The following is a 12,818-nucleotide window of genomic DNA, read 5'->3' as shown; positions in this document are numbered from 1 at the left end:
AGGCGATTATGCTTGTCGTAAAAAGCGTCTAACGTGATCGGGTGGTCAGGTTCGCTGACATGTTTGATGCATGTCATCGTATCCCGATTGTGTGGATCGATGCTCATTATGTCAATCACTGGATTGTCTAGTCGATTATTTTCAGAGCGCCGTCAAATAGCTGGAATAGTGCTGAGTGTGTCGTAAAACAAACAAACAAACAAACAAACAAACAAACAAACAAACAAACAAAGTGGCTGGGCACGCCAGAAACAGATGATCGTGTGTTCGAATCCTGGTTCGCCCCGATTATGTTTCTAGGTTTGTAAGCACCATACCCGTGCCTGTGGGTTTCATCGAAGTGGTAAATGACCGAGAACTGCATCACTTCGGGCTTTCCTCCCACATTAGGCTGACACGCTCACTGACTCACTCACAACACTTTGCTTCACTGCTCACTGTGCGAAATGAGCCGTCGCTTGAAGCGTTCGGTAAATTATCAATGTGAGGCGATTAGCTTAGCATTAGTTGAATAAAAAATCGTTCTATTAAGCAACGCTTGTGCTAACGCTTTGGATGGATGCATTGGAGTAAACGCTCGTTAATACTCTGGCTACACTTTGCTAACGCACGTGCATGTTCTCTCTGTTCGTATTGTCTATCCTTTGATCTAACACGTGTTAGCTCCTTATTTGGATAACGGCATATTGTCACGTGGTTTCAGAGTTTGCTAATTGGGTAAAACAGGGCGGAGAAGAATGGCAACTCATTGAACCGATAGATGGTTTCCATGTTAACCAGGTACGTACATGATATTCACTTATATAAGATTTGTCATGAACTCTAGATTCATATACTCTGTGTCATACACTCTAAGACATACACTCTAGTACCCGTGAAGATCCGGGGTAGAATAGTTCTTCAGCAACCCATGCTTGCCGTAAAAGGCGACTATGCTTGTGGTAAGAGGCGACTAACGGGATCGGGTGGTCAGGCTCGCTGACTTGGTTGATGCATGTCATCGTATCCCATTTGCGTAGATCGAAGCTCTTGATGTCAGTCACTGGATTGTCTGGTCCAGACACGATTATTTACAGAGCGCCGTCATATGGCTGGAATATTGCTGAATGTTTCATTAAACAACAAACAAACAAACATACACCAGAGTCGTATGCATTGAGTCATACAAGGAGTATGTTTCCTCGGGGACCTGTTTCTATTATCCATTCCTGAAATTGTCACCGCGTCTTTGGAAATGGGTGTTCGTCTATTCTTGACGTCGATGAATTAAAAACAGTAATATCATAATATAATTTAGACAATACACAGCTTAATCGAGGATGCCTTCACCAGTGCCCAGTTAATATGATTGGACGTCGGCGTAGAATGCCTGTGATACCGATGATATTTGCAGACACATATTCGTCTTACATATTTCAGATAGGACAGGCCTTATATGCGGCTGCGATATGGAAACATGTAGAGGAAAACATTCCGTTCGCTATCGGATCTCTTAACCCTAACAACGACAAGATACATGACATCTTCGGCAACCAGGGCGGATACTGAGATTTCGCTGTGTTGAGGATACGCTGTGGGCGATCTGGGTCGACGACAGCGCGGCAATTACGACATCTGTAGATGCTGTCGACGTATAAGCGAAACTTTGATTCCAGTGGACAATTTTTAGTCCAAACCTCTCAGGAAACTCCACATGACGGACAATCAATAATACACCATTCTGAATTATAATATCAAGGAAGCCAGCGACCAATACCCAAACGCTTGAAGTTGAGACATGAGTTGAAAACACCAGTGATGCTAAATATAGCACGCTAATGTATGCTTCGTTGTGGATTAAGCCAGAGATTGGAATGAGCGATCGATGTCTACCCACACACCGGGAGCACGTTAATTCAGAAACGATGCAAGGGTACCGTTTGGATTATCGCTTTTCCGCATGGTCTCTGTCTGAACTGCGTGACTGTGATATAGAGTTCTTCTCGACGGGTCAAGGTTTTAATAGTGTACATGGAATTTAGTATATTTGTCTTTCGTGTATATAAAGTCAAGTTGGATGTATGGATGTCTGTTTTGTGTATTTATTAGCCCTGCATGCTGATGCTGTTTTCAGCATGTGGTGTCTCCATATCATAGAAATACACTGATCCTTAACGTTAGCCCGTTTCTTTCTAACCTACTGGGATCGTCTGCCAAGGTCACCGCTATATTTACGGGGAACACGCAACACGTTTCTATCTGTGGTTTCAGGGAAAGGTGTGCTACGTAAACCATATGTGTTTCAGGGGATCGTATGTTCAGTTAATCATTTGTGTATGAAGGAATCGTATCTCAAGTTAACCATCTGTGTATGAGGGGATCGTATGTCAAGATAACCATCTGTGAATGAGGGGATCGTATGTCAAGATAACCATATGTGTTTGAAGGGATCGTATGTCAAGATAACCATTTGTGTATGAAGGAATCGTATGTCAAATAACCATATGTGTATGAGGGGATCGTATGTCAAGATAACCATCTGTGTATGAGGGGATCATATGTCAAGATAACCATCTGTGTATGAGGGGATCGTATGTCAAGTTAACCATCTGTGTTTGAGGGGATCATATGTCAAGATAACCATCTGTGTATGAGGGGATCGTATGTCAAGATAACCATTTGTGTATGAAGGAATCGTATGTCAAATAACCATATGTGTATGAGGGGATCGTATGTCAAGATAACCATCTGTGTATGAGGGGATCGTATGTCAAGTTAACCATCTGTGTTTGAGGGGATCATATGTCAAGATAACCATCTGTGTATGAGGGGATCGTATGTCAAGATAACCATCTGTGTATGAGGGGATCCTATGTCAAGATATCCATCTGTGTATGAGGGGATCGTATGTCAAGATAACCATCTGTGTATGAGGGGATCGTATGTCAAGTTAACCATCTGTGTATGAGGGGATCCTATGTCAAGATATCCATCTGTGTATGAGGGGATCGTATGTCAAGATAACCCTCTTTGTATGAGGGGATCGTATGTCAAGTTAACCATCCGTGTATGAGGGGATCGTATGTCAAGTTAACATCTATATTTGAAGGAATCGTATGTCAAGATAACCATATGTGTTTGAGGGGATCCTATGTCAAGATAACCATCTGTGTATGAGGGGATCGTATGTCAAGATAACCATATGTGTATGAGGGGATCCTATGTCAAGATATCCATCTGTGTATGAGGGGATCGTATGTCAAGATAACCATCTGTGTATGAGGGGATCGTATGTCAAGTTAACCATCTGTGTATGAGGGGATCCTATGTCAAGATATCCATCTGTGTATGAGGGGATCGTATGTCAAGATAACCCTCTTTGTATGAGGGGATCGTATGTCAAGTTAACCATCCGTGTATGAGGGGATCGTATGTCAAGTTAACATCTATATTTGAAGGATTCGTATGTCAAGATAACCATCTGTGTTTGAAGGAATCGTATGTCAAGTTAACCATCTATATTTGAAGGAATCGTGTGTCAAGATAACCATCTATGTTTGAAGGAATCGTATGTCAAGTTAACCATCTTTATCTAAAGGAATCGTATGCCAAGATAACCATCTGTGTTTGAAGGAATCGTATGTCAAGTTAACCATCTATATTTGAAGGAATCGTATGTCAAGATAACCATCTGTGTTTGAAGGGATCGTATGTCAAGATAACCTTCTGTGTTTGAAGGGATCGTAAGTCAAGATAACCATCTGTGTTTGAAGGGATCGTATGTCAAGATAACCATCTGTGTTTGAAGGGATCGTATGTCAAGATAACCATCTGTGTTTGAAGGAATCGTATGTCAAGTTAACCATCTATATTTGAAGAAATCGTATTTCAAGATAACCATCTATGTTTGAAGGAATCGTATGTCAAGATAACCATATGTGTATGAGGGGATCGTATGTCAAGATAACCATCTGTGTTTGAGGGGATCGTATGTCAAGATAACCATCTGTGTTTGAGGGGATCGTATTTCAAGATAACCACCTGTGTTTGAAGGGATCGTATGTTCAGTTAACCATTTGTGTATAAAGGAATCCTATGTCAAGATAACCATCTGTGTATGAGGGGATCGTATGTCAAGTTAACCATCTGTGTATGATGGGATCGTATGTCAAGTTAACCATCTATATTTGAAGGAATCCTATGTCAAGATAACCATATGTGTATAAGGGAATCGTATGTCAAGTTAATCATCTATGATAACATGATACAGTGATTGTTGTTACTTAACTACATGATACACAACATGATACACTGCTTGTTGTTACTTCAACACGTGATACACAACATGATACACTGCTTGTTGTTACTTCAACACGTGATACACCATGGTACACTGCTTGTTGTTACTTCAACAAGTGATACACACCATGATACAGTGCTTGTTGTTACTTCAACAAGTGATACACACCATGATACACTGCTTGTTGTTACTTCAACAAGTGATACACACCATGATACAGTGCTTGTTGTTACTTCAACACGTGATACACAACATAAAACAGTGCTTGTTGTAACTTCAACACGTGATACACAACATGATACACTGCTTGTTGTTACTTCAACACGTGATTCACCATGGTACACTGCTTGTTGTTACTTCAACAAGTGATACACACCATGATACAGTGCTTGTTACTTCAACACGTGATACACAACATGATACAGTGCTTGTTGTTACTTCAACACGTGATACACAACATGATACAGTGCTTGTTGTTACTTCAACCGTGATACACAACATGATACAGTGTTTGTTGTTACTTAAACACGTGATACACAACATGATACAGTGCATGTTGTTACTTCAACACGTGATACACACCATGATTCAGTGCGTGTTGTTACTTGAACAAGTGATACACACCATGATACACTGCTTGTTGTTACTTCAACAAGTGATACCCACCATGATACACTGCTTGTTGTTTCTTCAACAAGTGATACACGCCATGATACTGTGATTGTTGTTACTTCAACACGTGATACACAACATAATACAGTGCTTGTTACTTCAACAAGTGATACACAACATGATACACTGCTTGTTGTTACTTCAACACGTGATACACAACATGATACACTGCTTGTTACTTCAACACGTGATACACAACATGATGCACTGCTTGTTGTTACTTCAACACGTGATACACAACATGATACAGTGCTTGTTACTTCAACACGTGATACACAACATGATACAGTGCTTGTTGTTACTTCAACACGTGATACACAACATGATACACTGGTTGTTGTTACTTCAACACGTGATACAAACCATGATACACTGCTTGTTACTTCAACACGTGATACACAACATGATGCACTGCTTGTTGTTACTTCAACACGTGATACACAACATGATACAGTGCTTGTTACTTCAACACGTGATACACAACATGATACAGTGCTTGTTGTTACTTCAACACGTGATACACAACATGATACACTGCTTGTTGTTACTTCAACACGTGATACACAACATGATACGCTGCTTGTTGTTACTTCAACACGTGATACACAACATGATACACTGCTTGTTGTTACTTCAACACGTGATACACACCATGATACAGTGCTTGTTACTTCAACACGTGATACACAACATGATACAGTGCTTGTTGTTACTTCAACACGTGATACACAACATGATACAGTGCTTGTCACTTCAACACGTGATACACAACATGATACACTGCTTGTTGTTACTTCAACACGTGATACACAACATGATACAGTGCTTGTTGTTACTTCAACACGTGATGCACAACATGGTACAGTGTTTGTTACTTCAACATGTTATACACAACATGGTACAGTGCTTGTTACTTCAACAAGTGATACACAACATGGTACAGTGCTTGTTACTTCAACACGTTATACACAACATGGTACAGTGCTTGTTACTTCAACACGTGATACACAACATGGTACAGTGCTTGCTACTTCAACACGTGATACACAACATGGTACAGTGCTTGTTACTTCAACACGTGATACACAACATGGTACAGTGCCTGTTTACTTCAACACGTTATACACAACATGGTACAGTGCTTGTTACTTCAACACGTAATATACAACATGGTACACTGCTTGTTACTTCAACACGTAATACACAGCATGGTACAGTGCTTGTTACTTCAACACGTAATACACAGCATGGTACAGTGCTTGTTACTTCAACACGTAATACACAACATGGTACAGTGTTGTTACTTCAACACGTGATACACAACATGGTACAGTGCTTGTTACTTCAACACGTAATACACCATAACAACAAATAATTAAATAGACAGAAAAGAATATAGGTAGATAAAGATAAAGGTAGATATCGACAAGGACTATATTGAAATACGTTTTCTTCCCTAAGAAATGATACGATATAACGCACCTGGCCGTCATAAGGCATCTAGTCCTCAGCACGTATGGAGTTTAAGAAATTATATCCAGAACGAAAAGGTCTAATTCTTTTATCAGAGCTAAGAAGAGAAAGGTAGAATTTTTTAGCCATATATTAAGTAGAATTCGATCAGTTCGTGGGGGGAGAGAAACTATTTACGTACATGTACCTTGTTAATACATTAACGGGCAAAAGAAAGAATACGCCAATGTTTGATGGTGGCTAAAATGAAACAAACAAGTTTGCAGTGTTTCGGCGACTGTTTGCAGTGTTTCAGCCTAGTACCGGTTTCATAATGTGTGTAATGTTTGTGTCAAAAACAGTTTTCAAGTTTGAAAACGCCTCGGTAAAGCTCTCAAAAGTTTTAAGATAGGCATGTGGAAGACATTTCCAAATTTGACGCATCAGTGACAAGAATGATAACTGATGCAATTCCCTATTTTGACTTGTACCACACGTTCCTGTGTTTTTCAGGTGAACAATTGACTTACCTTTGCATGTGTTTGTGACGGGTGCCACCGGTGGGGCAGGATACGCTCATCTTTCCGCGAACACCTGGTGTCTTCATTATTTGATAGTGATTCATAAACACATGCTCACCATATTGTCGGAATCGAACGATCGACTCGATTACTTATGAATATGGAAAGAGCTTTTGTTAACACTGATCAGTATTGATACAAACAAATCAATTCATACAATCATTTTTTTTAGTGAATAGTTTAAAGCGTCCCTCTCCAAGAGTCACAAATGACCAAAGGCCATGGTGCTTTACCACAGCTGGTCTGGGCCCGCGCATATTACAATGACCACTTGCTACGATGAGCTCTTCAATTGTGGACCGCCTCCGTGGTCTAGTGGTAGAGCGTCCGCCCGGAAGGCGGAAGGTCCGGGGTTCGATCCCCGGCCGCGTCATACCCAAGACATTAAAAGATGGTACTTGTTGTTACCCTGTCTGGCGCTCGGCATTAAAGGGCTTAAGCCGGCTCGGAGTCGGTAGACTGTGTCTGAGTGGGATATTCATGTTAAACTGCGGCATGGTATCTCAGTGTGCTAGCACTATAAATCGGCATCAGTCCGGACTAGTACAAGCAGCCACACACACACGTGCATGCACGTCGCTATATAAGTGCAACAATCTTGGACGCGACGTTTAACCCCATTTCACCTCACCTCTTCAATTATGCCTTTCAAAGGATTGCGTCGTTTTCGTGTCATGGGAATTCAGGCGCAGTTCGTGGTAGTTATAATATATCAGCCTTCAAAACATGTCTGGAACCTGAAGCTCAACTGGGATTATCATATGTTCAGCTCATATATCAATATCTGGCATAAATGAACCAGAATTGAGACATGTGAGAAGAATCAGTTTATATTATTATATCCTGTGGGTACTCGGTGCTGATCATTGTGTTCAGGTTGGCCCAGTCGTCTATGGTGCCGCATTTCGCTGTGCAGAGTTGCGTCCCTTGGACAAACCGGAAATCAATAATTTTGGGGGTTAAAATCCCGGTCCGGCCCTATTGGTTCTTGGTTTGTCAGCACCAAACCCGTGCCAAAGTGGTAACGGTCTAAGACCTGCATTCGCTACATGTCCCGTGCATGACGATACACATGAGCAGAAAGGGATTTCCCTCGACTGTAATACTGGGATTCCCCGACATTCAGTAGTAACAAAAGTAGTCCACTTCGGTGGGCGTGGCTTAATGTTAAACTTTCACTGGGAAATGAATGCAATAACACGTGACCAATTCAGCTTATAAGAATGAAGGAATTACAAGGAACACAACGCAAATTTAATCATATGTAAAATGAACACAAGACAGGCGGAATACGAAACAGTTTTAATGCTAAACTATTCTGTCATGAACGCGACACTTTGGCCTACCGCCATGCCTGTCGTTGCACTGATCGGATGATCCTTTGCACCAAACAACAAACACACAAACAAATATACAACAGTATTAGTTGCCAGTATCATGACGTCATGAACGATATAATGTGAGTATATGTTGCTCACATGGTTATATTCTTGCATTCGCTTCAAAGTTCCATGAAGATTTCAAGACAATTCATTTCACCAAAATGCTAATCAGTTTTCCTTTCGGACGTCGCTCCTTACTATGATGTCTTAGTAACGTGTATGGTAAAATTCTGCTGACGATTCAGTTCTTGGCCCACTTGCACAAAGCGATCTTAGCGCTAGGATGATCGTAACTCCTATACTTTAACATAAGCTTACGATAGTCTTAGCGCTAAGACCGCTTTGTACAAGTGGGCCCTGCCCTGGTCTCATTACTATGGGATAGTGATTCCTTAACAGATGCTTATGATGTTGTCGGAATCGTACATTCGACTCTGCTTTCTTATGAATATGAAAAAGTTTTTTTTGTTTTTTTTTTAGCATTTAATTACTTTAATAACACTACAGTGAATCACGGGCCCGTTCCACGGACCGATCACCGTAGAAGATGAACGTTACCCTCATACTTTAGCATAGACGTACGGCAATCGTAGCGATAAGATCACTTTGTGGAAGAGTGTCTGTACTGTAAAGGACTAAGGGAACGACCGTTTGATATTTATCGAAAACAGTGCCGTAGCCATCCGTGGGGGGGGGGGGGGGGGGGGGGGGATTTTTTATAGTAAAAAGTTTTATTTGAATCAAGTTGGGGACAAGTGATACTTGTACAAATATTTGCCTCAACCACCACCACCCCCCCCCCCCCCCCCCCCCCCCCCCCCCCACCCCCCACCCCGTCCTGAAAAGTTAACTACGGCCTTGGAAAACAAAAAATTATCTCCCAAAATTCTTGAAGATTTTTTCTTTTGCCTCATATTCTTGGAAATATATTTTGGCTTCCACTAAAATGACTTTTTTTGCTCTGTGTCTTTTTATAAAAACATTATTTTGACTCACACTTTCGATTAAATAAACATCTGGTTTTGCAGCAGTTAGCTGAGAAAAAAATTGGTCTGAATACCCCCCCCCCCCCCACACACACACACACTTTCCGCTTTAAGCGGATATGACGTCATATGACTGAATACTGTCAAAATAATATAAGAATATTTTACCAAACTGGAACCATTACACAGAATCAGCCACACCCACACGTCTTGTTACAGTGTTGAATCAGTGGAAAAAACAGGGAGGGGAACCATGGCAACTTATTGAACCTGTGGATGGTTTCCATGCCAACCAGGTAAGTACACCTTTGTTAGCTTAACGTTTAACGAAAAGGTTGAAAGAATACACCATTATGTTATTCCGAGTATTTGAATGTTGTTTTACGAAGCAGTAATATCACGTGGGCCTGAATATGTTTGTTTGTTTGTGGTTTAACGCCGCACTCGGCTATATTCCAGCTATTATGACGGCCGTCTGTAAAATAGTCGAGTCTGGACCAGACAATCCAGTGATTGACATAATGAGCATCGATAAAATGCATCAACCAAGTCAGCGAGCCTGACCGCCCGATCCCGTTAGTCGCCTTTTACGGCAAGCATGGGCTGCTGAAGACCTTTTCTACCCTGTATCTTCACGGGTCGGGCCTGAATATGATCGATCGTAGCCATCGTACCCTTGAGGTGAGAGGCGACAAAATATATGTTCGTGTGGTTACATTGTGTATCTTGTCTGATTGTATGTCACCGTACACTGACGACATGTATGGTTGTTCTTGCTATCAATCACTGGTTTGTCTGGCCCAGGATCGATTATTTATAGGTCGCCATGGTCGACTGCGACCTTAAACAACATTAATTCTCGGTCTAACCAAACAAAATAATTTTCATTGTCACACAATCAGTTGATTCAACCATGTGTGAGAATTGATTCAACCATGTGTGAGAGTTGATTCAACCATGTGTGAGAGTTGATTCAACCATGTGTGAGAGTTGATTCAACCATGTGTGAGAGTTGATTCAACCATGTGTGAGAGTTGATTCAACTATGTGTGAGATGCTGACGAGGACGGGTTGGTACCATGTTTCTGAAGAGTCTACAGCTTTGGTTTAAACGATTACCGTATTCGACGTAATAAGCGCCCCCTCTTATAAGCGCCCAAAGCGATATTTGCTAATATATTGGCTAGTGTACAATCCTAATTAGCACCCCTTCCGATTGATCACTGTACACAATACTTATTTATTCGTGTATAATACGCACTCGTGTGTTATATGCACCCTTAATTATGCTAATCTCATTAAAATCAGATCTAGTTCACGCTATCGCTAAACAAAGATCTGAGGACATCCCGTTACGGGTCACGTCAGAACGACCTTTCATCCGACCAATCAAAGCGTCGCTTACCAGATCATGAAAGTGTAAGTCGGAATGTGTTTTGTAATCATGCAACCTCGAAAATGTTAACACGGGGTATTCCGAACGACAGTTTCGGCCTGTGCGACTGATTCCGTCAAAATTATCGTCTATCTCTCGCTTCCGTGGGATAAACATTTGAACGGAGGAGGCGTTGCACAGTACGTGGGAAACACTGCCATGCAATCTCAACCTTCCATTAGACATTCCGGAATGTTCGTTTGTTCAGTTTTCAAAATTTTAATCGACAACTGTGGAAACATATTTTTCAAGCATAGTCTGAAATGGAAGTCGCCAGGTTGAAACGAGTGCCGAAAAGCTCGGGAAAGCTGCTTTCTAATTGGCTCATGTCGACTTCTTGTTAGTCATTTCAGTGGTCAGTCAAAGTTCGCGAAAGGTCGTTCTGACGTGACCCGTAATAGGATGTTATCAGATTTTTGTTTAGCGGTAGCGAGAACTTAGATCGGATTTTAATGAGATTGTAATTATGGGCAATTAAATATAAACATTTCAGGCTGTCAGCATAAACCTCGAAATTTACGATCTTTCAACTTTCAACTGTTTTTTTTCGCCAAAATAATATTGTAATATGAGCCCCCTGTTTCTAATTTTGAGAGCGCCCAGGGTGCTTATTACGTCGAATACGGTATATAAATAACTCATCGCTGCCCTTTTAATAACAGGGGCCCTGTCGTCTAAGGCCTTGGAATTCGTTGTGCGGAGTAGCATCCCTTTGGCTCGATGTGGGGCTCGAATCTCGTGTCCTTTAAGTTTTCAGTTTTGTCAGGACCATATCCATGCTCGTTTTGAAGAGTGGCTTGATTATTGCTGAAAATTCACTCACTCACCATAACCAACTATTTTGTCTCACTTGACAGCAAGGCCAGGCCCTGATAGCCGCCGCGGTTTGGGAGGCCATTGAACAGACGAGTCCTGCAGCGCTGGGCCAGCTCAACCCCAACAACGCCAATATACAGAGGATATTCGGCAACCAGGGCGGATATTGAGGGTTAAGATGGCGTCACTTCCGGTTGCATTAACCCGCCATCTTTAAATGGTATATTTAAGATAAAGGGGTACGGGTTGATGGTGTGTGTATGCATTAAGACCATCATTACTGACAGTTTGGGGCATTATTAAGTGAACGACTATTTATTTTCAAGACAAGCCTGAGATTTTTGTTCAAGACAGCAAAATATAATCGGCCCTTTTGAGAAACGATTATGTGTTTTATAAAGGGGCATAGGCAGCTCCTTGAGCTGACGCCGGTACTCGTTGAGCAGATTTATGTCCCTTTATGTAGCTCCGTGGATCTGCTACTCGTATGTTCGAATCCAGTTTATGATCATTGGTCTGTCAGTACCATACCCGTGATTGTGAAAGACGTTAATTTCGTTTGCCCTGATAATAAAAACGAATTGTGATTTCTATTGCAATACTGTTATGTCATAACGTTTCATATGCAACATGTGTGATAGACCATTTGACCGGTGCACACGTGACTTCACGGAATATTCTATTTAAAATATTTCCTTATAACATGATTGTGTTTTGTTGTTAATTGTTAGGACTTCTTGTCATTAGACAATCATTATTTCTTTATCCCACTGCTCCCACTGAGTATTGATAAAAGCGGCGTAAAACAATACTCAGTCATTCTTTCTTTCTTGTGTAATACTACATTGGCGTGACGGTACATGTGCAACACGTATATAGTAACACACGCTTGACTAGTTTACAAATGTCATCCCACATTTATTAAAACATTTGTTTCTCTCATTTATCCATTTGGAAACATGGCGGTCCAGTAAACGCTGTGCAGAATTACGTCCCTTACCCGTGAAGGGATATGCGCTACTCATGGGTTTTAATACCAGATTCACCTCGATTATGATCCTTGGTTTGTCAACACCAAAACCATGTTCATGGGTTTCATTAAGAAGGGCACGGGCGGCCCAGTCGTATAAGCCACCGGAATTCGCTGTGCAGAGTTGCGTCCCTTGGGCACGCCAGCAACTTAGGTCCGCCCCGATTATGTTTCTATCATTGCTC

The 12,818-nt window shown here is 41.4% G+C and overlaps 1 protein-coding gene across 3 annotated transcripts in view; it reads left to right on the top strand.

Moving 5' to 3' along the window:
• Positions 1-12,307, top strand: part of LOC124140897 (acyloxyacyl hydrolase-like) — a 40,536-nt gene extending 28,229 nt beyond the window's left edge. For 2 of the 3 annotated variants that reach the window (XM_048397623.1, XM_048397621.1), the window contains exons 18-19: positions 9,572-9,648; positions 11,645-12,307. In XM_048397623.1, coding sequence (XP_048253580.1) covers positions 9,572-9,648; positions 11,645-11,773 — 206 coding nt within the window. In that variant the 3' untranslated portion in view covers positions 11,774-12,307. Of the gene's footprint in view, positions 1-703; positions 781-1,419; positions 2,066-9,571; positions 9,649-11,644 lie in introns of those variants that run through there. The other variant, XM_048397622.1, reaches the window with a different exon arrangement.
• Positions 12,308-12,818: the final 511 nt, after the last annotated feature.

The sequence above is a fragment of the Haliotis rufescens genome, unplaced genomic scaffold (assembly GCF_023055435.1).
Source record: "Haliotis rufescens isolate VD_foot unplaced genomic scaffold, xgHalRufe1.0.p SCAF_17, whole genome shotgun sequence".
In the NCBI taxonomy this organism is placed as follows: domain Eukaryota; kingdom Metazoa; phylum Mollusca; class Gastropoda; order Lepetellida; family Haliotidae; genus Haliotis; species Haliotis rufescens.
This window is presented reverse-complemented; position numbering and strand designations above follow the sequence as displayed.